Source organism: Aquarana catesbeiana, linkage group LG06 (genome assembly GCF_042186555.1).
Source record: "Aquarana catesbeiana isolate 2022-GZ linkage group LG06, ASM4218655v1, whole genome shotgun sequence".
NCBI lineage: Eukaryota > Metazoa > Chordata > Amphibia > Anura > Ranidae > Aquarana > Aquarana catesbeiana.
In genome coordinates this window covers 53,124,103-53,149,356 of record NC_133329.1, presented here as the reverse complement: position 1 = coordinate 53,149,356, position 25,254 = coordinate 53,124,103, and the positions used below count along the sequence as shown (strand labels likewise).

Sequence of the window (25,254 nt, the reverse complement as noted above, 5' to 3'; positions counted from 1 at the left end):
TAGCAGGGCACAAAGCAGAACACTGGGCACACAGCAAAGTACATTCCTGCACTGTGTCTCTCAGGGTAGCCATCAGAAATTTTGGGGTCCCTTACACCCCCCCTGGTCTGACCGCCAACATTCCCCAGGGCCCGCCCACTGGCTATCCCACCAAATCCGTCCACTGGCCAGGGGTGTACACATGTTGCAGTCGCAGCAGGAATTATATTCCCTGTGACATTTACCAGGTGTAGCCTGCCAAGCATGACCCATTCAAGTGAATGGGGCCACTCTGCAAACACCCTGCAACTTGGATTTAGTGTGAACGGGGGCTTAACCACTTGCCTACAGGGCACTTACACCCCCTTCCTGCCCAGGCCATTTTTCAGCGCTGTCACTCTTTGAATGGCAATTATGCGGTCATGGTACACTGTACCCAGATGAAATTTTTATCATTTTCTTCACACAAATAAAGCTTTCTTTTGGTGGTAATCACTGCTGGGTTTTTTATTTTTTACATAAAAAAAAAAAAAAAATTGGAAAAAAAAATGCTTTTACTTAGTTTCTCTCAGTAAATTTTGTAATTAATTAATTTTTCTCCTTCACTGATGTGCGCTGATAGGCTGAACTGGTGGGCATTGATGAGGTGGCATTTATGGGCACTGATTAGGTGGCACTGATGAGGAGGCACTAATATGCCACACTTATGAGCACTAATAGGTGGCACTGGTGGGCACTATAATAAAATAGCAAATCTCCGCGCTTAGTAGAGAAAAGAAGGTGTGCAGCCTCCCCTAATAAACCCGCTAGAGGGCTAATTAATATAACGTGAATGAAAAATGGGGTGAAAATGGCGCTCCCTATTTATGTGAACTAAATGTGTACCAAGATGCAAAACCTCTACTGTGATGCACTATAAGTGATACCTTAAAACAAATAAAAATAAAACTACTCCAACATATAAAGTTCAGTGATACCACTCAATATTAGGCATAAAAACATTAGTGTGCCACTCTGTGCCACATATGTATCATATCAAATCCAATTATAGTAAACATAACATTAATCAAAATCCAGAAAATAGTCCAAAAAATATTAATCCAAAAATGATAGTGAAAACAATCTCATAAATGCTGAAAAAATAAATATAAAAAATAAAATGTTTAAGATTAAACGAGAGTTAATCAGAAAAAAAAATATGAGAGCAAACAGGTTGGTGTGCAAAAAGATTTTGCTAGATACAGTTCAAACTGCTGGTGACTCTTGTGCTCAGATCAACCGGTGACGTCTGTGCTCCCCTACGGTTCCCCACTTACTAGCTTCCCATACCCCTACGGGGGTAACAGGCATTAAAGAGCATCAGAGGTGGTCTTCGTGGATGGTCTCCTGTGGTCCCTCTGTCAATGATCCAATTACCACTAACGCTGGACTTCCGGAGCAATCAGTCATGCAGCCCAGCCTCTAACACCATAAGGGGGAAGCGATTTTTCTCCTGCAAACAATCACCACATAAGCATCCAGCATGCATGAGTAGAGAGCTCCACCATTTGTTGCCCAAAAATGCCATAAAAACATTGGAGCTCTCTACTCATGCATGCTGGATGCTTATGTGGTCATTGTTTGCAGGAGAAAAATCGCTTCCCCCTTATGGTGTTAGAGGCTGGGTTGCATGACTGATTTCTCCGGAAGTCCAGCGTTAGTGGTAATTGGATCATTGACAGAGGGACCACAGGAGACCATCCACGAAGACCACCTCTGATGTTCTTTAATGCCTGTTACCCCCGTAGGGGTATAAGAAGCTGGTGAGTGGGGAACAATAGGGGAGCACAGAAGTCACCGTTTGATCTGAGCACAAGAGTCACCAGCAGTTTGAACTGTAACTCTCGTTTAATCTTAAACATTTTATTTTTCTTTTTTTCTTTTTTATTTTTTCAGCATTTATGAGATTTTTTTTCACTATCATTTTTGGATTAATGTTTTTTGGACTATTTTCTGGATTTTGATTAATGTTACGTTTACTTTAATTGGATTTGATATGATACATATGTGGCACAGAGTGGCACACTAATGTTTTTATGCCTAATATTGAGTGGTATCACTGAACTTTATATGTTGGAGTAGTTTTATTTTTATTTGTTTTAAGGTATCACTTATAGTGCATCACAGTAGAGGTTTTGCACCTTGGTACACATTTAGTTCACATAAATAGGGAGCGCCATTTTCACCCCATTTTTCATTCACGTTATACTGGTGGGCACTAATAGGCGGCACTGGTGGGCATTGATGGACAGCACTGATAGGCGGACCTGATAGCCAGCACAGACTGGCATCACTAATGGGCACTGATTGGTGGCACTTTTCATATGACGGCATCCCAGAACGAGAGCCGCACCACCCTACTGTCATTTGATGGTGGGCGGGTGGCAACTAGTTAAAGTGGTTCTAAAGGACGAAGGTTCTTTTTACCTTTGTGTATTCTATGCATGAAGGTAAAAAACCTTCTGTGTGCAGAATCCCCCCCTTGATAATCACCTTATCGTGATCCAGTGATGTGCACAAGCACTGAAGCTCTTCCAAGTCTCTCCCTCCTCATTGGCTGAGACAATGGCTCCCACTGCTGTCAATCACAGCCAGTGAGGAGGTAGTGGGGGGCAGGGATGAGCCGTGCTCTTGGTGTCTCAGACACACAGGAGGTGGATCAGGAGTGAGCATGCAGGAGTGCCCCCAGAGCAAGCAGCTTGCTATGGGGGGGCACTCAGCAGGAGGGAGAGGCCAGGAACACCAGTGGGTGACAGAAGACGAGGATCAGGGCTGCTCTGTGCAAAACCATTTTATTGAAAGCACATGTCAATAGAAGGTCATCTGCAGATAAATGAAACAGATCAGATATAAAAGTCACAATGTTACTTTCTATCTCCTCTGATCAATGGTTATAAACAATATGACTTTGTATCTCTCTATCACCTGTCTGATCCAGGTTTATAAACAATGTTACTTTGTATCTTTCTATATTGTGGTCCATTTTTTTACAGCATCATCTATTATAGCATCTGTATTTACACAGTAACTGCAATTTTCACAGCTAGGAATTGTGGGCAAGTCAAAGAGGAGAAATAGAAGGACAGGACATACTACATACCCCCAATATGTTTAATTTAATTTGTTTTTATTTTGGGGTGTGTGTAGCACACTAAGGCATCTATTTATTAAACAATCATTGGCTGAATGTCAAACACATTAGTTCAATTTTGTGGTAATTTCTGCATATACAGTAATCCCTGTGATAGTTAGCACCATCTAGTGGCCAAAATGTGGTGTATTTTCTCATTGAGGTAGAAAGCTATACTACACGTTAGCCACTAGATGGAGCTGACGATCATAGGGATTGATTTATTAGAAAAATTACAGCCAAAAAGTACTTCTGTTTTGAATTTTACAAGTGGCCTATTGTTTTTAGCTGGGCATATACCAGGCAGAAGCCGTCACTCACCCTTTCATCCACGTAACTGAAGATGAGGTCTATTATTTCTTGTGATGGCTCAAATCTGAATTTCTGATAATCAGCTGCTTGCTCCTTTCCTTCAAACTGCCTTGTCAACATTTTGGACTCAGATTACCTATAATGATAAAACAGAAGAGAACAAATATTTTTTATATATATATGTATATATATATATATATATATCTTCTGGGGGTGGGGGTCCTTTTTTCTTTGCAGATACACTGTCACTTTATCCTGTATGGGAAAGATAAAACTGTCTCTCTTCAAAGTGGACCTGTACCAAACGTCAATAATTCGGATTGAAAATATGATAAGAAAAAAAATGCATAAGCTGAGGTTACTATGTAGAAAAGTAATCATTAGATTCTGAGTCATTGACAGCTGAAGTTCTAAGCAAATTTCAATTTTTTTGGCCACACCTCTCAATGCCTCTATTGGTCAGTGAGGCTGTCCCTTACATTGGTATAGGAAATCTTGGGAGGGGGCATAGTTAATCTAGAGACTTTTACAGAAAAAGGTGAGATTTGCATGTGACTTTAGCTTCCTGTATATCTAGAGGTTATCTTGCATGTGACCTCGGCTTATGTGTATTTCAGAATGAATTGCCCAGATTTATAACAGCCTTACCATGAGAACCTGATGGATCTGCACTTTTTAATATGAGACTTTTAAAGCAGATCTTCACCATTTCCACCCACTTCCTATCATCACCTACGCTCCTCCCCTTCCTCTCTTACAATCAGAACTTTTATTAATTTTTACCTTTTTGAAGGGATACACCCCCCCTCCTGTATTATTGTCTAAGAGAGAATGGCTTATAAAGTACCCACAGCCCCCTGGGATACCCATGTCCTAGGAGGGGGCAGGGTATTCTATTGCACATATGCCACGTCATCAGGGGGCTGATTGTCTCTTCCTTTTGCAGATGGCCCCCTGATGACACATCTGTGTGCCATATGCATCATCAGGGGACTGGCCTCCTGATGACATCATAGAAGATGGTGGTGCAGGACCCAGTTTGCTGCAATGAGGCCGGGTGATGTGATATTTTCAGGAAGCTATGTACAGCACCCTGCTGGCCCCTCCCACCAGCCATGATCTGCCTGCAATGCATAGAGAAGCAAAATGAATGAATACTGTTTTTTTTTGTTTTTTTTATTTAAATAAATGTCATTAGCAAGTATGAGAGGGGAAAGCAGGAGCCAGAGAAGGAAAAATATCAGCAGATTTCAGCAATTTTTTTGAGAAGCTCTGCTGTGCAAGCCATGAAAATCACATACAATCAAATAATGAAATAATGGTGAATGTCAGCAAAATACTACAGCATGTTTTTCTGATTTTTTTTAAACACCATTGTACCTCAGCCGGGTTATCCCCCCTAAATCAAAATTTTTTTTTTTTTTTATATAATCAAAAACTTATGCAGTTTGTTAGATCAGGCTAGATCAATTGTTGGTTAAACTAAACAGCGCTTGCCTCACCACACCTCTAATGAGAACTATCAGCTTAATCAATAAGTTACGCTGGTGAATATCAAAACAATTGTGACCGAGTGACAAATGTAAATTAAGGACTCTAATATTACATACATTTTTTGGTAATAGTGACTTGATTTATACAATATAAAGTGACTCATGATAATATGTGCAGATACAGCAAAAACAAAGTGCTTGGTGCTCTAAAGGTGACTGTAATTCCACCACTGGGTGGTTCTGCACTCACAAGATTGGTTGGACGCCTCTGCCTTATGGCAGAAAGAGTCAACTGTGCTTTAGGTATCTTTGGGGGGGGGGGAACCTATCCCTCTGCGATTTCCACCAGACACTCCCGCTATGTGGGTTGTCCTCCTATGCTGGCACTCAAAATCCAAGGTGTGCAGGCATAGAATATACAAACAGAGGTCTCTTCATAGTGTAAGATTCTTTAACCACTTCCCGCCCGCCCTATAGCGGATTGACGTCCGGGAAGTGATTCCGTTATCCTAACTGGATGTCATATAACGCCAGCAGGATAACATGCCGCCACGCGTCCCCGTGGGCGCGCATCATGGCGATCGGTGGAGCGGTGTGTCAGCCTGATCACGCTGTCAATGGGAAGAGCCGTTGATCGGCTTTTCCTCACTCGCGTCTGACAGATGCGAGTAGAGGAGAGCCGATCAGCGGTTCTCCTGATAGGGGGGGTCTGCGCTGATTGTTTATCAGCACAGCCCCCCTCAGATCACCACACTGGACCACCAGGGATCGCCACTAGGACCACCAGGGAAGGGGCAACATGTGGATGGCCAGGTATGTACCCCATGGCTATCCACATGTGCCCAATGTGCCCAATCTGTGCCAATCAGTACCCACAAATGGGCACTGATTGGCACCATTATGTTCCAGATCTGCCCAGCAGTGCCCCCAATATATGTTATCAGTGCCACCTGTCATTGCCCATCAGTGCCACCTATCATTGCCCATCGGTGCCACCTGTCAGTGCCCATCTGTGCCCATCAGTGCCAATCAGTGCCCACCTATTAGTGCTCATCAGTGCCACACATCAGTGCCACCTATAAGTACCCATCAGTGCCACCCATATGTACCAATCAATGCCACCTACGAGTGCCCATCAGTGCCGCCTATGAGTGCCCATCGGTGCCACCTATGAGTGCCCATCAGTGCCACATACCAGTGCCACCTATCAGTGCCCATCAGTGCCACCTATCAGTGCCCAGTGGCGCCTATCAGTGCCCGTCAGTGCCACCTCATCAGTGCCACTTCATTGGTGCCACCTCATCGGTGCCCATCAGTGCCGCCGAATCAGTGCCCGTCAGTGCAGCCATATCAGTGCCCGTCATTGAAGGAGAAAACGTACTTATTTACAAAAAATTTTAACAGAAACAAAGAAAGACTTGCTTTTTTTCAAAATTTTCTGTCTTTTTATATTTGTTGCGCAAAAAATAAAAACCGCAGAGGTGATCAAATACCACCAAAAGAAAGCTCTATTTGTGGGAACAAAATGATAAGAAATTTGTTGGGGTACAGTGTAGCATTCAAATTGCGACAGCGCTGAAAACTGAAAATTGGCCTGGACGGAAAGGTGTCTAAGTGCCTGGTATTGAAGTGGTTAAAAACCTTTATTCAGCATAGGCATCTTATAATAAAAGTTCCTTTTAAAAAGATGTTAACAGCGCTGGTAAAAATGTCCCTATGCAGCTATCGGTGTCTGTTGAGCAATGCTGTCTGCAGACCAGCCTGTGTTCCAACGTCCGTGCCGGATATGACGTTTTCGGGACTTTAAGCTTGATGAGTTTCATCATCAAGGTGCAACATTATCAAAAGCAGGCCTGCTTTAATCTCAGCTGTTCTATGAAGCTTTCAGGAGGTTTGTTAGAGAACCTTAGTAAACAAACAGCATCACACCAGATAGGTCAGGGATAAAGTTGTGGGAAAGTATAAAGCAGGGTTAGGTTATAAAAACATATCCAAAGCTTTGAACATCTCATGGAGCACTGTTCAATCCATCATCCGAAAATGGAAAAAGAGTATGGCACAACTGCAAACCTCACAAGACATGACCTTCAACTGAAACTGACAGGCTGGGCAAGGAGAGCATTAATCAGAGAAGCAGCCAAGAGGCGCATGGTAACTCTGGAGGAGATCTGCAGAGATCCACAGCTCAGATGGGAGAATCTGTCCACAGGACAACTATTAATCATGCATTCAACAAATCTGGCCTTTAAAGAACAGTGGCAAGAAGAAAGCCATTGGTGAAAGAAAGCCATAAGAAGTCCCATTTGCAGTTTGCAAGAAGACACAGCAAACAAGTGGAAGAAGGTGCTCTGGTCAGATGAGACCAAAATTCAACTTTTTGGCCTAAAAGCAAAACGCTATGTGTGGCAGAAAACTAACACTGCACATCACCCTGAACACACCATCCCCACTATGAAACTATGGTGGTGACAGCATGATGCTGTGGGGATGCTTTTCTTCAGCAGGGACAGAAAAGCTGGTCAGAGTTGATTGGAAGATGGATGGAGCTAAATACAGAGTCTTTACAGAGTTTTGCAGACTCTAAATATAGAGTCTGCAAAAGACTTGAGACTGGGCCAGAGGTTCACTTTCCAGCAGGACAACAACCCTAAACATACAGCCAGAGCTACAATGGAATGGTTTAGATCAAAGCATATTCATGTGTTAGAATGGCCCAGTCAAAGTCCAGACCTAAATCAAATTGAGAATCTGTGGCAAGACTTGAAAATTGCTGTTCACAGATGTTCTCCATCCAATCTGACAGAGCTTGAGATATTTTGCAGAGAAGAATGGGCAAAAATGTCCCTCTCTAGATCTGCAAAGCTGGTAGAGACATCCCAAAAAAGACTTGCAGCTGTAATTGCAGGGAAAAGTGATTCTACAAAGTATTGACCCTGGGGGGCTGAATACAAATGTACCCCACACTTTTCACATATTTATTTGTAAAAAATGTTGAAAACCATTTATCATTTTCCTTCCACTTCACAATTATGTGCCACTTTGTGTTGGTCTATCAAATAAAATCCCAATAAAATACATTTACGGTTTTGGTTGTAACATGACAAAATGTGGAAAATTTCAAGGGGTATGAATACTTTTTCAAGGCACTGTATACCAATGAGTGCGCAATCCTAAAAATATGAAAAATATTTGACAAACAAATTGTTCACATTAATATTGAAAAAATTATTCATAAAATGAGTTAATAAGTTCTCTTATGTAGATTCATGAATATCCATGCTTTTTCTACGGTATGTTCTCCCACAATAAATGACAAATAAAGTTTCTTACCAGAAGGAATGGATCTCAGATTATAGGGATCAAACACGCTTAGTTACAATTGAAACCAACTGCGATGTTCCACTCCTTCAGCTCCACCGACAGACCTTCTTCGTATTGTAAAAGTAACTTCAGCTGGATATGGAAATGCTTTGACTATACTCCCAACTCCACTGATAATCCTCTCTGCTTGTGTTCAATTTAAGGCCCTAAGAGACTGGAATGTGGGGGGGGGGCTGAGGACTGGAGTGTGGGGGGAGGCTGAGGACTGGAGTGTGGGGGGAGGCTGAGGACTGGAGTGTGGGGGGAGGCTGAGGACTGGAGTGTGGGGGGGAGGCTGAGGACTGGAGTGTGGGGGGAGGCTGAGGACTAAGGGGACCCCCCAGGCACGATAGTTAAAGAAATAGTTAATTTTAATTGTTTCACTTTAAGCATCATTAAAAATCACTGCTCCTGAAAAAACAATTGATACATGTCCCCCAGGGCAGTACTCAGACTCCCATATCCCTTTTATGGCCAATTACTTGAATATAAGCCTTCAAAATGGGCACTTTTGATTACGCCTGCTTGGCTCCCATAGGCTTCAACGGGGTTCGCTGTTTGGGGTGTTCGGCCCATCCCTATTAGGGGGATTCACCCCCTCTATTTGTCCTGCTTTCTATTATCATTGAAAGTAAAAGAAAAAAAAATCACTAATTTTGGGTTGTCCCCAGAAAAGTAATAGGGTGGAAATCTTTCAATGGGTACATTTAGTTATGGTAACCTGGGGGTTTCCAAGGAATTCCCTTGATTTACAGGGATTTCCTCTCACTTTGTTTGCCTATGTGACAGGAAATAAAGCTAAATCTCCACAATGGGACACAGATGATGGGGAAAAAAATAAATAAAAAAATCTGACAGGGTTATAACTCTTCCTTGCTCTATCCAAAACGAAAAAAAAAAAAAAAGTTTTGCATATAGTTCTACTTTAAGCCCGGGTTCACACCTATGCGAATTAGAGGTGCGTTTCCGCACCTCTAATTCGCATAGCAGGAGAATGTGACTGGCTCCCTATGGAGCCGGTTCACATGTCTCCGGGGCGGCTGCGGTGCGCACTGCACAAAAACGCTGTGCGTCTTTGGCTGCGTTTCAGGGACGAATTCAGGCATAGAATCGGCCCTGATTCGTCCCTGAAACGGTGAACAGGGACGCACAGCGCTCCTGTGCGGTCCGCAGCGCATTATAGTGTGAACCCGGGCTAAGTCTAGATGATTTTAATGGTTCCCTCCACACGAATGTGATGTTTTAGTCAGACCAGCAGTCAGCCCCTGATGTCTTATATGTTTTGATGCACCAAGAATATGATCTCCTGACTATAAAAATCTTTCCCAAGTGACTTTCCCTGTCTACTGGGGAGTTTTGCATGTTCCTGCCCACCCTTGTGTGTTTCAGCTCTTCCTGTTACATTCTCCATAATATAAAACAAAAATATAAATCCCACAGGGATGGTGGGAACCCCTCATAATTGGGCACAGCAGGTGTACAGACCCGGGAACTCAGCACAGGGATGGTGGGAACCCCTCATAATGGGCACAGCAGATGTACAGACCAGGGAACTCAGCGCAGGGGTGGTGGGAACCCCTCATAAGGGCACAGCAGGTGTACAGACACGGGAACTCAGCACAGGGATGGTGGGAACCCCTCGGGCAGCCCTTTGCGGTCGGCTTGGGTGTGCGTCAGGGGTGTCCATTGAGTCCTCTGCTATATGTGTTTGCAATCGACCCCTTCATTAGAAGGCTAGAGAGTGGACCTTTGTGTGGGGTACCTTTGGGCATTGCTGGTGAGCCTCCTTTGAAGGTTGTGGCCTATGCTGATGATATTCCTGTTTTTATCTCTGGGACTGCGGAGGTGCAGGAGGTGGTCTCAGTGATAGGGCAGTATGCAGAGGCATCAGGTTCAAAGGTCAACCAGGACAAGTGTGAAGCTTTCTGGATGGGCGTGGAAGGTGAGAGCTTTGTTCTCCCGGATGACTTCCCGGAGTCCCAACAAAAAATTTGAGTTCTAGACATTGAATTCAGGTCAGGTGACTATGGTCATGCAAATTGGGTGAACAGGCTGGAGAATGCCAATGCCAAGGTGGCAAGCTGGAAAGGTTGGCAGCTTTTCTTGAGGGAAAAGGTTGATCTGATCAAGACTTACCTGATTCCGATTTTTCTGTATGTCAGTTTTGTTTGCATTTTGCCAGTATCTCTCTATACCAGGATCTATAGTTGTTTCTTCCAGCTGTTATGGGGGAACAGAATAAACCTTGTCAAAAGGAATGTGACTTACCTTCCTAGGCGGGAGGGTGGTCTAGGGATGAACAACCCTGTAGTCTTTTTCTCTCTGATGTTTGTGAAGTACAATCTTGGTAACATGTTGGCAGAGAGACCTCCTGGGTGGGTTGGTGTTTTCCAGTCCTGGTTTAGGCCCTTTCTGCGAGACTGGGAAAATGGTGGGCCAGTGAAGAGCCTGAGGGTCAAGCATGAACAGCTCCCGGCTTATGTTGCCCCGTGTTTGAAAATGCTTCGGCAGTGGCAAGTAACAGCAGGAGAAGTCAGATCTCTTCCAAGGAAACTTCTTGAGAAGCGGATCATGAGCTTTGCTTTTTGCGAGCCACTGGCCTTGAGGGATTGCCCAAGCCTGGTTTTGGGGGTGGGTTTGCGATTGATTAATTTGAAGAGAATCCCAATGAAGTTTAGGGATCAGGCTTGGCTTGCCTTTCATGGAAAACTATATGTGAAGGGCAACTTGAAGTTTCTTTCCATGAGTGATCGGGGCTGCCCGAGAGTGGAGTGTGGAGGAGTGGTGGAGTCCATGGATCACTTTCTACTTCAGTGCCCTTTTAATATAGAGGTGTACAAGAGGGTGGGGAGGGCTCTGAGTATACCCTTCCTCCCCCATATGAGTTATGCAGAATGGGTGTATGGGGCATTCCAGACTCGTCAGGATTATGATTTGGAAACACTTTTTTTAGTTAGGATTAATTACGAGTGTATCATCGCATAGTGGTCATGCGGATACAGGGTGCATATGTGTGCCACGTCTAATATAAATTGTTTAGAGAACGTGAAAGTGTGGGCAGGCACCAAGACTTTATAGGCACAATAAGAATACTTATATCATTAAAAGTCTAATTTTTATTTCAAAAATATATGCTAAAAACGGGGAAAGACAAAAATAGGATTAAAACTGAATATAATATACATCGTTTACAGAATATGCACTCCATACACAGTAAATCGAGAGACAACGGAACTACAGGATCAGTAAGAGATACAGGCAACTTATTGGTCTATATAGTTACAGTACATATCGTTGAATCGAACGCCATGTGATGGTGGTAGTCAAGATTCTGTATAAACTCATAAGCTCAACATGTTGCGCGCCTTAGCGCTTCTTCAGGAGCATGCAATACGAAAACCAGGTCAATGTGGAAACTATAATTTAAGAAAGGGGGAGGATGGAAAACAAAACCTCAGCCGTTTCCCTAATACACAAAGGTAGTTCCCAGCAATTAGGTGGAACAGGAGAAAAAAAGAGAGTTATCGGTCACAGACTGACTTATAGGTTTCATCGAGGTATATGAACATAATAGTTCCCTAGGGTGTTGTACGGTTCTGTCCCCAGTCTTGCTGAGTCTAATTGTAGAACTTGTAAATATAGTGGTAGGTGGTGGAGCATCAGACCGCCATCACACCACAGATAGTAGTTTGTGTAGAGTGTTATTGTGCACAATTTTAGTCGTATTGTAGTGTTGGCTGCTATCTTGATGTGTTGGATTGGCGCGGTATTTCACATATCCATTTGCTGGAGGAATATCAGGACTCTGTAGCTGCTGCCTGTTGATCTCGGGGTGTGCGGCTTTTCTTTGTATTCTTGATTCACTCCCCTAGATTTTCAGATCAAATATATTTTTGATAAAAGGCTACATGCATGGTGACGGTGATGTTCCTTAGTCTGGCTCTCCCGTAGGGATTGTGCGCAATTTGGTTTGTGCGCAATTTGGTTTGTAGGGTTTATTATGTTCTTGTTTTGTATTATCATATTCAATTATTTTGTAAATATGTTTTATTTATTTATTATGGTTTTATTGTATATAAGTTGTTGTTTGTAAGATTTTTTAATAAACAAAATTAACCCCTCATAAAGGGCACAGCAGGTGTACAGACATGGGAACTCAGCACAGAGATGGTGGGAACCTCTCATAATGGGCACAGCAGGTGTACAGACCCAGGAACTCAGCACAGGGATGGTGGGAACCTCTCAGAACAGGCACAGCAGGTGTACAGACCCAGGAACTCAGCACAGGAATGGTGAGAAACTGCCATTCTGCTCCTTAACAGTGAGGTGTGAGGTTGCTAGTTCCTTAGCTCCTGTACTTCCAGAGACCAGGGGCTAGAGTTGCTTTTCTACCCCAGGAGGAATGCTGGATCCTGGGGAGGACCCTGGGCCCTGGGGGGGGGGGGGGCCTGGATAGACCTGTGGAAGATACAGGGCCTGGCCCAAGGAGTGATGAGTCCCTGTCTGCCTTTAGACAGAGGATTGTTGGTAAGCTGAAACGGATTGAGAAGGAAGAGGAGAAATTGTTGATTTTGATGGCTGAATTTAGGAAGAAAAAAACAGATTTATGCCAAACCAAACAGCAAGAAGAGACCAGCTCTGAGGCCTGAGTTGAAGCACTTGGAACAAGCTGTGAAGAAGCAGAAAGAATTGGTGAGCTCTCTGAAGGAGAATAGTGGAATATTTAAAGAAAAATATAGAAATGAGGAACGATTCAACCGAATGAGAAGAGGAGCTGCTTCCTACATAGAAAATGACCCACTAAGTGAGGGGATGCAGGTACTGACAGAGTCAGCAGAGAGTGAGAAAGTGGGCCCAGAGGATGAGCCCAGCTCTTCAACATCTCAGGCATCTGCTGAGCCCTCAATGGCAAAGGCCTCTGTCTCCATCCCTCTGCAGCAGCAATATGGAACATCTGAGCAGGAGGTTGAAGGTACTGGCATGCTGGAATTCATCTGTAAGCTAGAATCTCTTCTGGGTGCAGATTCCCCAGATGATGATGAGAAGATGGACACTGTTCCTCATCCTGTGAAACAGAGACCTGTAGCGAGAGCAAGATCCACCATGAAGTCTGCAGAGGCTAGGGGGGTAACATTGTAATTGACAATGTTGTCCAGCATCTGCCATCCTCAGCTTTCCTGGGGAGAGACAGGCTGACCATCTTCTACCCGGGCCAGCCAAAGCTCTGCAATAAGTGTGGGGATAAAGGGCATCTTGCATCCTCCTGTCTGGTGATGAAGTGCTCTGTGTCAGGGAAATTTGGCAAAGGATTGTAATATTATAAGGTTCAATCTGTGCAATGTGGTGAGACATCCTTACAGTCATTGTCCTGAGGCAATACACAACAAGCCTGAGAGAGTTCTTCCGCCTGGACATGAAGGATGCTCAGAGCTCAGCAGCTGGAGTGCCTGTGAGTCAATCTGAGTCTGTGCCAATACCCAATATGTCTGTGTCTTCCCAGTTGCCCCAGTCTGTGCCAATACCCAGTATGTTTGTGTCTTCCCAGTCTGTGCATTTACCTAGTGTGCCCGTGTCTTCCCAGTCTGTAGGTAAAGTTTCAGTTACCAAGAATGTGTCAGTTCCTTCTATGTTTTCTAAAAGTGCAGCAGCAGCAAGAGGTGCTGAGGCAGGTGCATCAAGTGCAGTGCCAATCCCCCTCCCCCGGCGCTGCAGGGCTTATATTGAGGATCGTGGGGTGCCGAGGAGTGCGGAAAATGGTGAAGAGGCTGGCCTGGTGGTAGATAAGGGAAGGGAGAGTGGGGGGAGGGGGTGAAGGGGAGGATAGGTGTGGGGAGGCTGTTGATTCCAGTTTGTCCAATGATGATATGGAGTGGTTGAAGGATAAAAGGAGGAGGGGCAAAAAGTAAAAAAAAAAAAAAAAAAGGAGGTACAGTTACCTTAAGTCCTAAGGTTTTGCCTTTGGCAAATAAGTTTGAAGTCCTGTCAGATGATGATGATGAAAGGGACTCGTTTAGGTTGAGTACGGCATCCTCTATGGATGATGAGTATCAGGGTGCAATGAAGCACGCTGGTTCTCCAGGGAGAGGGAGTAGTCAGGCTAAGCGACATCTGCCTCAACTACCCTAATGGCAGTTCCCACTCCATTTTTTTAAAAGGCTACATGCATGGTGAAGGTGATGTTCCTTAGTCTATGTTGTGTGCAATTTGGTTTGCACCATTTATTATGATGTTGTCGTTTTGTTTTTTTTTTGTATAGTCATATTGAATCATTTTGTAAATATGTTTTATGTATTATGGTTTTATTGTATATAAGTTGTTGTTTGTAAGATTTGGGCACAATAGGTGTACAGACCAGGGAACTCAGCACAGGGATGGTGGGAAACTGCCATTCCGCTCCTTGACAGCGAGGTGTGAGGTTGTTGGTTCCTTTGCTCCTGTGCTTCCAGAGACCAGGGGCTAGAGTTGCTCCTCTGCCCCAGGAGTGATGCAGGATCCTGGGGAGGACCCTGGTGGAGGCCCCCTGGATAGGCCTCAGCCTGTGGACGACACTGGGCCTGGCCCAAGGAAAGATGAGTCCCTGTCTGCCTTTAGACGGAGGGTTATTGAAACGCTGAAGCGGATTGAGAAGGAAGAGGAGAAGTTGGTTGCTTTGAAAAATGAATTTAAAAAAAAAAAAGCAGATTTGTGCTAAAGTGTTCAGCAAGAAGAGACCGGCTCTGAGGCCTGAGCTGAAAGACCTGGAACAAGCTCTGCGGAAGCAGAAAGAACTGGTGAGTTCTCTGAAGGAGAATAGTGGAGCGTTTAAAGAAAAATATAAGAATGAAGAAAGATTCAGCCAAATGAGAAGAGGAGCCGCTTCCTGCATGGAGGGTGAGGAGACCAGTGAGGAGATGCAGGTACAGACAGCAGAGAGTGAGAAAGTGGGCCCGGAGAATGAGCCCAGCTCTTCAACACCTCAGACATCTGCTGAGCCCTCAATGGTGGAGGCCTCTGTCCCCTTCACTCCCCAGCAATGTGGAACACCTGAGCAGGAGGTTGAAGGTTCTGCCATGCTGGATTTCATCAATAAACTTGAATCCTCTCCAGGTGTGGCTTCACAGGATGGTGAGGAAAAGATGGACGCCATTCCTAGCCCTGTGGAAGAAAGACCTGTGGAGAGACAAGGTGCAGGTACAGTGTGTGTGCAGGATGATGGTGTGAACTTTAATGACAATGTGCTTGCTGAGGGTTGTAGTGCTGCAGGCAGTCAGCCCAGACCCATAGACAATACACAGCATGCAATAACATCTGCTAATAACTGTCAGCTTCAGTCTGCAGAGAGGTCCATGGACAATACAGAGACTTTGCCTGGACCAGGCACAGCAGCTGTTCCTGTGAATGGTGGAGGAGATGCTGGGTGCAGCAGTGCTACAACTTTCCAGGAGTCTGCAGCAGCCATGACTGTGATTGATCCCAGGAAAAAAACTGTGTTCAGAGAAGGGGGAGGGGGAGGGTCCTGCCTCTGCTAATCAAAAGACTGCTATCACAGCTGATTCAGACTCTCTGCCAGCAGGTTTGAATGTGTCTAAGGACAAGACTGCAAATGCTGCTGGTGTAAGAAAAACTTATGCTGGTGTTGCTGCTACAGGATCTGGGAAGGGGCAGCAAGCAGGGAAGGAGCATGAAAATGTTTTATCTTCCTCCATGTTTAAAAGGAGGAATGTTGTGCAGTTAAAATGGGAAGGCGGTGGAATCCCCCCACATAGGACAGTGGTGGATAAGATTCTACAGATGGGGTTTACACCCACAGATATCTTCACCCTGATCAGTCCGGCAGGTTCCTATGAATATGATTTGTCCTTTATCCGTCCGGAATCTTTTGACATATTTTGGGAGAAGTATGAACACGTGTGTAGGGGCCTGCCGGACTGGAAAGGGCTCATCCCAAAGCTTGTATCACGCCAGCCCCTCATTAAAATGGTCACAATTTTGGTCCGCAATGAGTCTATACCACAAGGGGATTTATCTGTATGGTTGAGGAGGTATGGAGACGTCCTGAGCCCCCTAAAAAAGATTGTAGATGATCGGGGAATATGGACGGGGGGATGGTCTGTGCAGCTAAAATTAAAGGTTGTTGATAATGTCGTCCAGCATCTGTCATCCTCAGCTTTCCTGGGGAGGGACAGGCTGACCATCTTCTATCCAGGCCAGCTAAAGCTATGCAATAAGTGTGGTGATAAAGGACATCTTACATCCACCTGTCCAGTGATGAAGTGCTCTCTGTGTCAGGGTATAGGACATTTGGCGAAGGATTGTAATATCATCAGGTGCAATCTGTGCAATGCGGTGGGACATCCTTACAGTCAGTGTCCTGAGGCAATGCACAACAATCCTGAGCTCATGAGAGAGTTCTTCCGCATGGACATGGAGGATACTCGGAGCTCAGCAGCTGGGGTGCCTGTGAGTCCATCTGAGTCTGTGCCAATACCGAATGTGTCTCCCCAGTCTGTGATGCCCCAGTCTGTGCCAATACCTAATGTGTCTGTGTCTCCCCAGTCTGTGCGTTTACCTAGTGTGCCCGTGTCTTCTGTAGATAAGGTATCAGTTGCCAAAAATGTGTCCAATCCTTCTGTGTCTGTGTCTTCTAAAATTGCAGAGGCAGCAAGAGGTGCTGAGGCAGGTGCGTCAGGTGTGGTGCCAACCCCCCTCCCCCGACGCTGCAGGGTTTCTATTGAGGATCGTGGGGAGGATGGTGGAGAGGCTGGCCTGGTGGTAGATAAGGGAAGGGGGAGTGGGGGGGGTGTGAAGGGGAGGATAGGTGTGGGGAGGCTGTTGAGTCTGGTTTGTCTAAGGATGATATGGAGTGGTTGGAGGATAGGAGGAGGAGGGGCAAAAGAAGGAAAAAAGTGGGTTCAGTTACCTTAAATCCTAAATTTTTGCCTTTAGAAAATAAGTTTAAGGTCCTGTCCGATGATGATGATGAATGGGACTCATTGAGTTCTGCATCCTCTATGGAGGATGAGTGCCAGGGTGCAATGAAGCGCGCTGGTTCTCCAGGGAGAGGGAGTAGTCAGGCTAAGAAACGGCTGCCTCAACTACCCTAATGGCAGTTCCCACTCCGTTAAAAGTGGCAACCATTAATGTTGCCAGCTTAAGATCAGTAAGTGCTCGTCATATGGCCTTATTTTTGCTCAGCGAGTTTGATGCTGACATTTTGTTTTTGCATGAAACCCATCTGAATAGTCTGGCCGATATACATCTGGCAAAGAAGGAGTGGAGACGTGGTCCCTCATTTTGGTCTCTTGCGGCCGAGCCTTACAGCTGAGTTGCAGTCCTTTTTTCTGGTATGGTAACGTGCCGGCGGGTAATTGAGGTAGAGATAGGGAGATGCATGGTCTTAGACGTCTCTGTGAAGGGGCAGGACTTGATTATCTATGGTCCCCAGACGAAGTGGGACAGGAAATGCCTCTTTACAAAGATTAAGCCTTTTCTTTTTACGGCCCAGCAGGTTATCTTTGGAGGTGATTTCAACACCATTACTAGGTCTAAAGACAGGAGAGGTTTCAGAGATAAGCTAGGCTATGACACCCTTTTTCTTAATGCGATAGTTAGGGAAGCAGGTCTGGTAGATGCGCACATTAAGCGCTGCCCAGACAGCACAGGGTTCACTTTTCAGTGAAGTAGTAGTCAGAGTAGGATAGATAGGTTTTTTTTAAAGGGAGACTCTGCTTTTTCGGCACCTGTGTGTCGGGCAGTGGAGTTTTCTGATCACTGTATTCTATCTGTGACTCTGAATTCCCCAGACATGCCACCTAGGGGGAGGGGTATCTGGAGATTGAATTCGGCCCTCCTGGAAGATGAAAGAGTAAGACAATCCTTTGAGGATTTTTTTTCAAGCACAGGTAACGATCCTAGACTTTTGCAACAGCAAGTCAGAATGGTGGGAGCTTGTTAAACAGCGGACTGTTGGGCTTTTCAAGGCCATAGGAAGAAAGAAGCAGCAAGATAAGTATATCACCTACCAGCGTTTGCGGAGGAAACTTGACCGCCTTGTTTCGAATGGAGGAGATTCTGGGGCGATCTCTGAGGTGAAGCTCCTCCTTAGGAGACATCAATATGACCGGCACGCCTCTTTGGTTCAGGAGAGGGATTACGGGAAATACCATTCGCCTGACCCTTACCAGAACTGTAAACAGAGCGTAGCAGTTAAGACGGTCAATGGCCTGAGGGACAGTACGGGCTCTCTGACGAAGTCTAGGTCAGGGATCCTAGAGGTTGTCAGGTCATACTATGCCGATCTCCTGGGAGGAAGGAACCTTGATCGGACAAGGATGTTGGGTTTTTTGGACTCTACACCAGGACTGGAAAGTAATGTTCCTTTGATGAATTTGACAGATGAAATCACTGCAGATGAGGTAATCCAGGCTATTGATAAACTAGCCATCAAGAAAACTCCAGGGCCAGATGGTTTGACAGCCGAGTTCTATAAATGTTTTAAGACGATCCTGGCTCCCTACCTTGCGGAGGTTTTTAATGGCTGTTTGAATGAGGGTTCTCTCCCTCCCTCCATGAGGCAATCTGCAGTGATCCTTCTGTCAAAGGGTAAAGATCCTTCGATGATTGGGAATTGGCGCCCCATTAGCCTTCTTAATGTCGATAGAAAGATACTGGCAAAGATTTTCTTCTGGCGATTATCACCAGTTGCAGGCAGTTTGTTATCCCGCCACCAGCACTGTTCGGTCCAAGGTAGAAGCACTTTCTCAGCAGTGATAGCTGTCGGGAGGCCGGGAGGCCTTGGAGCGTTGTAGGACTGCTGGTTGGGGTAAATTTTTGCTGACATTGGATCAGACTAAGGCCTTTGATCGGGTTAATCATGAGTACTTGTGGCTCCTTCTTGACAAATATGGCCTGGAGGTTTTTAATGGCGGTTTGAATGAGGGTTCTCTCCCTCCATGAGGCAATCTGCAGTGATCCTTCTGTCAAAGGGTAAAGATCCTTCAATGATTGGGAATTGGCGCTCCATTAGCCTTCTTAATGTCGATAGAAAGATACTGGCAAAGATTTTCTTCTGGCAATTATCACCAGTTGCAGGCAGTTTGTTATCCCGCCATCAGCGCTGTTCGGTCCAAGGTAGAAGCACTTTCTCAGCAGTGATAGCTGTCGGGAGGCCGGGAGGCCTTGGAGCGTTGTAGGACTGCTGGTTGGGGTAAATTTTTGCTGACATTGGATCAGACTAAGGCCTTTGATCGGGTTAATCATGAGTACTTGTGGCTTCTTCTTGACAAATATGGCCTGGAGGGGGGTTTCATTGAGTGGCTCAAGATTTTGTACAAAGGGGCTGAAAGCTTTCCTCTGGTTAATGGTTGGGTCGGGCAGCCCTTTGCGGTTGGCTTGGGTGTGCGTCAGAGGTGTTCATTGAGTCCTCTGCTATATGTGTTTGCAATCGACCCCTTCATTAGAAGGCTAGAGAGTGGACCTTTGTGTGGGGTACCTTTGGGCATCGCTGGTGAGCCTCCTTTGAAGGTTGTGGCCTATGCTGATGATGTTTCTGTTTTTATCTCTGGGACTGCGGAGGCGCAGGAGGTGGTCTCAGTGATAGAGCAGTATGCAGAGGCATCAGGTTCAAAGGTCAACCAGGACAAGTGTGAAGCTTTCTGGATGGGTGTGGAAGGTGAGAGCTTTGTTCTCCCGGATGACTTCCCGGAGCCCCAACAAAAAATTTGAGTTCTAGGCATTGAATTCGGCCCAGGTAACTATGGTCATGCAAATTGGGTGAACAGGCTGGAAAATGCCGATGCCAAGGTGGCAAGCTGGAAAGGTTGGCAGCTTTCCTTGAGGGAAAAGGTTGATCTGATCAAGACTTACCTGATTCCGATTTTTCTGTATGTCAGTTTTGTTTGCATTTTGCCAGTTTCTCTCTATACCAGGATCTATAGTTGTTTCTTCCAGCTGTTATGGGGGAACAGAATAAACCTTGTCAAGAGGAATGTGACTTACCTTGCTTACAATCTTGGTAACATGTTGGCAGAGAGACCGCCTGGGTGGGTTGGCATTTTCCAGTCCTGGTTTAGGCCCTTTCTGCGAGACTGGGAAAATGGTGGGCCAGTAAAAAGCCTGAGGGTCAAGCATGAACAGCTCCCGGCTTATGTTGCCCCGTGTTTGAAAATGCTTCGGCAGTGGCAAGTAACAGCAGGAGAAGTCAGATCTCTTCCAAGGAAACTTCTTGAGAAGCGGATCATGAGCTCTGCTTTTTGCGAGCCACTGGCCTTGAGGGATTGCCCAAGCCTGGTTTTGGGGGTGGGTTTGCGATTGATTAATTTGGAGAGAATCCCAAGGAAGTTTAGGGATCAGGCTCGGCTTGCCTTTCATGGAAAACTATGTGTGAAGGGCAACTTGAAGTTTCTTTCCATGAGTGATCGGGGCTACCCGGGAGTGGAGTGTGGAGGAGTGGTGGAGTCCATGGATCACTTTCTACTTCAATGCCCTTTTAATATAGAGGTGTACAAGAGGGTTGGGAGGGCTCTGAGTATACCCTTCCTCCCCCATATGAATTATGCAGAATGGGTGTATGGGGCATTCCAGACTCGTCGGGATTATGATTTGGAAACACTTTTTTTAGTTTGTCTAGTAGTCCGTTATTTCACATGGAGTGCACGGTGTCAGGTATCCTTACGGAGTAAAATCCTCCCTGTCGAAGTGGTGGTGCAGGACATTCTGGGTGAGGTTGGGAAGATTCGGGGTCTTGAGAAAGGCAGGTGGCAGCAGGAGGCCTGGATAAGGGCGTGGAGGAATATCAGGACTCTGTAGCTGCTGCCTGTTTATCTCGGGCTGTGCGGTTTTTCTTTGTATTCTTGATTCACTCCCCTAGATTTTCAAGATCAAGTATATTTTTGATAAAAGGCTACATGCATGGTGACGGTGATGTTCCTTAGTCTGGCTCTCCCGTAGGGATTGTGTTGTGCGCAATTTGGTTTGTACCATTTATTATGTTCTTGTTTTGTATTATCATATTCAATTATTTTGTAAATATGTTTTATTTATTTATTATGGTTTTATTGTATATAAGTTGTTGTTTGTAAGATTTTTCAATAAACAAAATTAACCCCTCATAAGGGCACAGCAGGTGTACAGACACAGGAACTCTGCACAGGGATGGTGGGAACGCCTCATATTGGGCACAGCAGGTGTACAGACCTGGGAATTCAGTGCAGATTAGAACCCCTGTTATGCTTTTACTGCTTTCAAGGCCTCCATTCGGAAGATTTGCTCATACTTCTTGACCCAGGGACAACCCATCACCGGACCAGGAATTTGAATCATCTCCCACTCCATCCAAAACAAGAACTACATGTTTATGGCTTACATACATTTCTATAGCAAGCGGAAATTAGAATCAGACAAATGAATGTGAACTTACCTGGCGATGGCTATATTCAGAGCTCACTCACTGTCTCAGTCTGAGGTACAACAAATACTTATTACATTTTTTATTATTAAGCTTGACTTTGGCAGACCTCTGCCCTTCTTCCACCCAAGCATGGGCGTCTGCAAGAGGGGGCAAGGGGGATCAAGTGCCCCCTCCCCCCTGGAATCAGCAAGGTGACAGTGTGGGCAGTGCCGGCTAAACAGTGCTCGATGGCAGATGAACATGCACATCAGTACACAGTCACAGATCACTGTCCGAGTCAGACCTAAAGTGCCCTTGCAGAGCTTCAGCGGGGTGCCTAGTGCTGGAACGCTCCCTGCGCCCCTACACTCAGCTGAGAAGACATCAGTTACACCTCTGTCAGGAGGAGTGAACTCCGCCCCACAGATCATTTCTAGTCCCCACCTTCGACATGAAGTCATTCAGAAGTCGGGACAGGAAGAGAGGCACCGCGAGGGAGCGTGCATGTTGCTGGAATTAGGTAAGTGAGCAATGGCAGACAGAGGGGAATATATGTTGCTTAACAGTGTAATGTTGCAGTGACTTTTCCAGTGCACTGGGCTGGTTAATGTCCTGGAACTGTGGTGGGTTTTGTGATTGGGGGTTAATTAAGCCATTAGCCAGTAATTTGCAGCATGAAGGGGTTAATGTACTGACACTGGCCACTAATTCAGCACAAGGTGTTAATAAACATGGCCATAGGATCTCTAATGCATTACACTAATGCTGCAATACAAAGGCCACTACTGCATTAGTAATCAATAGCAGGTTCATTAACCCCTTGAGCTGAATTAGTGGCCAATGTCAGTGTTAATTTGCTCCTTTTAAATTAGATTAGTTTTTATTTTATTTTTTTATTGTATTTTACTTATTTCAGGTACTTATATAGCGCCATCAATTTACGCAGTGCTTTACATATACATTGTACATTCACATCAGTCCCTGACCTCAAGGAGCTTACAATCTAAGGTCCCAAACTCACATTCATACATACTAGGGCCAATTTAGATAAGATCCAATTAACCTACCAGCATGTCTTTGGAGTGTGGGAGGAAACCGGAGTACCCGGAGGAAACCCACGCAGGCACAGGGAGAACATGCAAACTCCAGGCAGGTAGTGTCATGGTTGGGATTTGAACCAGTGACCCTTCTTACTGCTAGGCGAAAGTGCTACCCACTACACCACTGTGCCGCCCAGTTTTAAATTAGTATATCACCACTGACCATCTATGCTGGGGCGAATATTGCAGCTACTGCACCAACGCTGGGGATTATTATTGCAGAAACAAAATGTGCAAAATGTGACAGTGGAAGGGGGGAGGGTTATCACATTTTATACGATAATGACTAAGCCCCTCCCTTTCATGATGTAAAGGGGTGGGGCATGTGTGACCTTAAAATGATGCCACCCCTGAAAAAAGTTCTGCGGACGCCCATGCACCCAAGGCTGCTGTTAGAAATCATGGGGCCCCATACAACCTTCCTGACGTTGCCCTCCAACCCCACTGCCACCCCCCCTATGGGTGTAACAGTACAGGAGCACTGACTTTATCCGCCTGCGCCCAGAAAATGAAATAAAAGTCTGTCCACTGCTCCCATCTCCTGGGCCCTCCTGTTGACATAATGGGGCCCAGGGAAATGTAATTTAAGTTATTGTAAGCAAGTAGGAGCCGGGGTGTGGTCTAGTAAAATCAATTTATTGATTGTGGCAGAATGAACGGTAAAGCTGCTTAGGGCCCCCCTGTTTAGCTGATGAGGCCTGGGCCCAGTACATCAGGACCAGTGGCCCTTCTACCTATATAAACTTTGGTGAACTGTGGTGAACTTTGGATCAGACTGGCACAAAATTAATGAGACCCGGCATTGCCTTTGCCAAATACATCATCATTTACCACAGATCGGTGGTCTGAACCCATTAAAGTGGTAGTAAACCCGCTGACTTTTTTTTTTTCCCTACACCTGTAAGGGAAAAGGCCTAATGAGCTAGTATGCACCGCATACTAGCTCATTATGAGATACTTACCTTAGAACAAGGCGCCGGCATCTCACCCGGTCCACGCCGAGGGAGCTGACATTTCCCCTCAGCGTGCCTTCCAGGTATCGCAGCTCCGGCGCTGTGAGTGGCTGGAGCCGCAATGTCGTCACTCCCACGCATGCGCACGGGAGACTTTTTTCCGGCAAGGTCCGGCGGCTGCCTGGCTTTCAGCCGAGAATCCCCTGTGCGCATGCGCCACTGCAGTCAGTGGCTCATTGCGAGGGGAATATCTCCTAAACCGTACAGGTTTAGGAGATTTTTTTTTACCTACAAGTTTAAAAAATAGGTATACAACCTCTTTAATGTACAATTATCATTGGGACATGCACTTAAAAAGAGGAATGCTGCGCCATTATAAAAAACAAAAACAATAAAACACTAAGGTCAATAAAATGACGTACATTGTCCAGTCACATAGAGAAAAGTCATCATGCTAAAGCCAAACCAAGCTCCTATGGACATTCCCTCACCTTTATAAAATCGGAAATTCAAAACCCCCAAAAATTTGAAAATCGGAACCAATAATAACTTGACTATTACTAGCTATTAAGTTATAGGTATTGGATACTCCTTTCAAATTTGGCTGTTAGTGAACTAATGAATACGAATTTATCCGAAGTTACGAATTATCCGAAATAATAAATGCTGCATCTAAAGGAATGGAACGTAACTAATTAATAAATTACAATATTAATAAAAACATTTTATGAACATGTTTCGTTTCGTTCCGTTTGTTTAGATTCATTATGGCATTCAGATAATTCTGAGCTTCGGATGAATTTGTTTTTGTTACGTTCACTAACAGCCAAAATTTGAAAGGAAATTCTAATGCCTATAATTTATTAGTTAGTAATAGTTATTAGTTATTTATCTAACTAATTTAGTAACTATTTAGTAAAATTTCTGCATTTCTGAATTCTCAAATTTCTCATTGCAAATTTCCGTTTTTTTTAATTTTTTTAATTTCCAATTTTTGGGGGAATTTTTTAGACTTTGATTGTTTTCAAATTTCTAAATTTCCAATTTTATTTTTGTTTTTTTGAATTTCCGATTGTTTCCAATTTTTTTTTTTTCAATTTACGAATTGCGATCATAACAAATGACCAAAAAAAAAAAAACAGAATGAAATGAAAACGAATTCATTTTTCGGCAGTGCACATGTCTAGTCTTGTTTGATTCAAAACTACTTTTTTTTCTGCTATCACTCTAGGATCTGTATTGTAAGTTTAATTACTCTGTAGCAATAAATACTTATTATGGAGAGCACTATGTTTGTTTTTTTCTTCCTTTGTGTTTTTGAGCATTGGTTATGACCCTGAGTTTGAGCAGCTTGTATGGTTCATTGTTTGTGGCAATGATTTATTAGCATAGCACGAGGTAGCGCTCTTATTTTGATCACATATTTAAAGGCACATGCACATTGAGAGCAGAAACCTTAGTAGATAGTTTATTTGGTAATTGTATTCATTTAAATCACTTATTTAGCGCAGGAATTCACAGG

The 25,254-nt window shown here is 44.7% G+C and overlaps 1 protein-coding gene across 1 annotated transcript in view; it reads right to left on the bottom strand.

Annotated features, from left to right (window-relative positions):
* LOC141148412 (malonyl-[acyl-carrier protein] O-methyltransferase-like) overlaps positions 1-3,580 on the bottom strand; it is a 49,308-nt gene extending 45,728 nt beyond the window's left edge. Inside the window, exon 1 of the mRNA XM_073635897.1 lies at positions 3,470-3,580. Coding sequence (XP_073491998.1) covers positions 3,470-3,580 — 111 coding nt within the window. The remainder of the gene's footprint in view (positions 1-3,469) is intronic.
* Between the last annotated feature and the right edge of the window lie 21,674 nt (positions 3,581-25,254).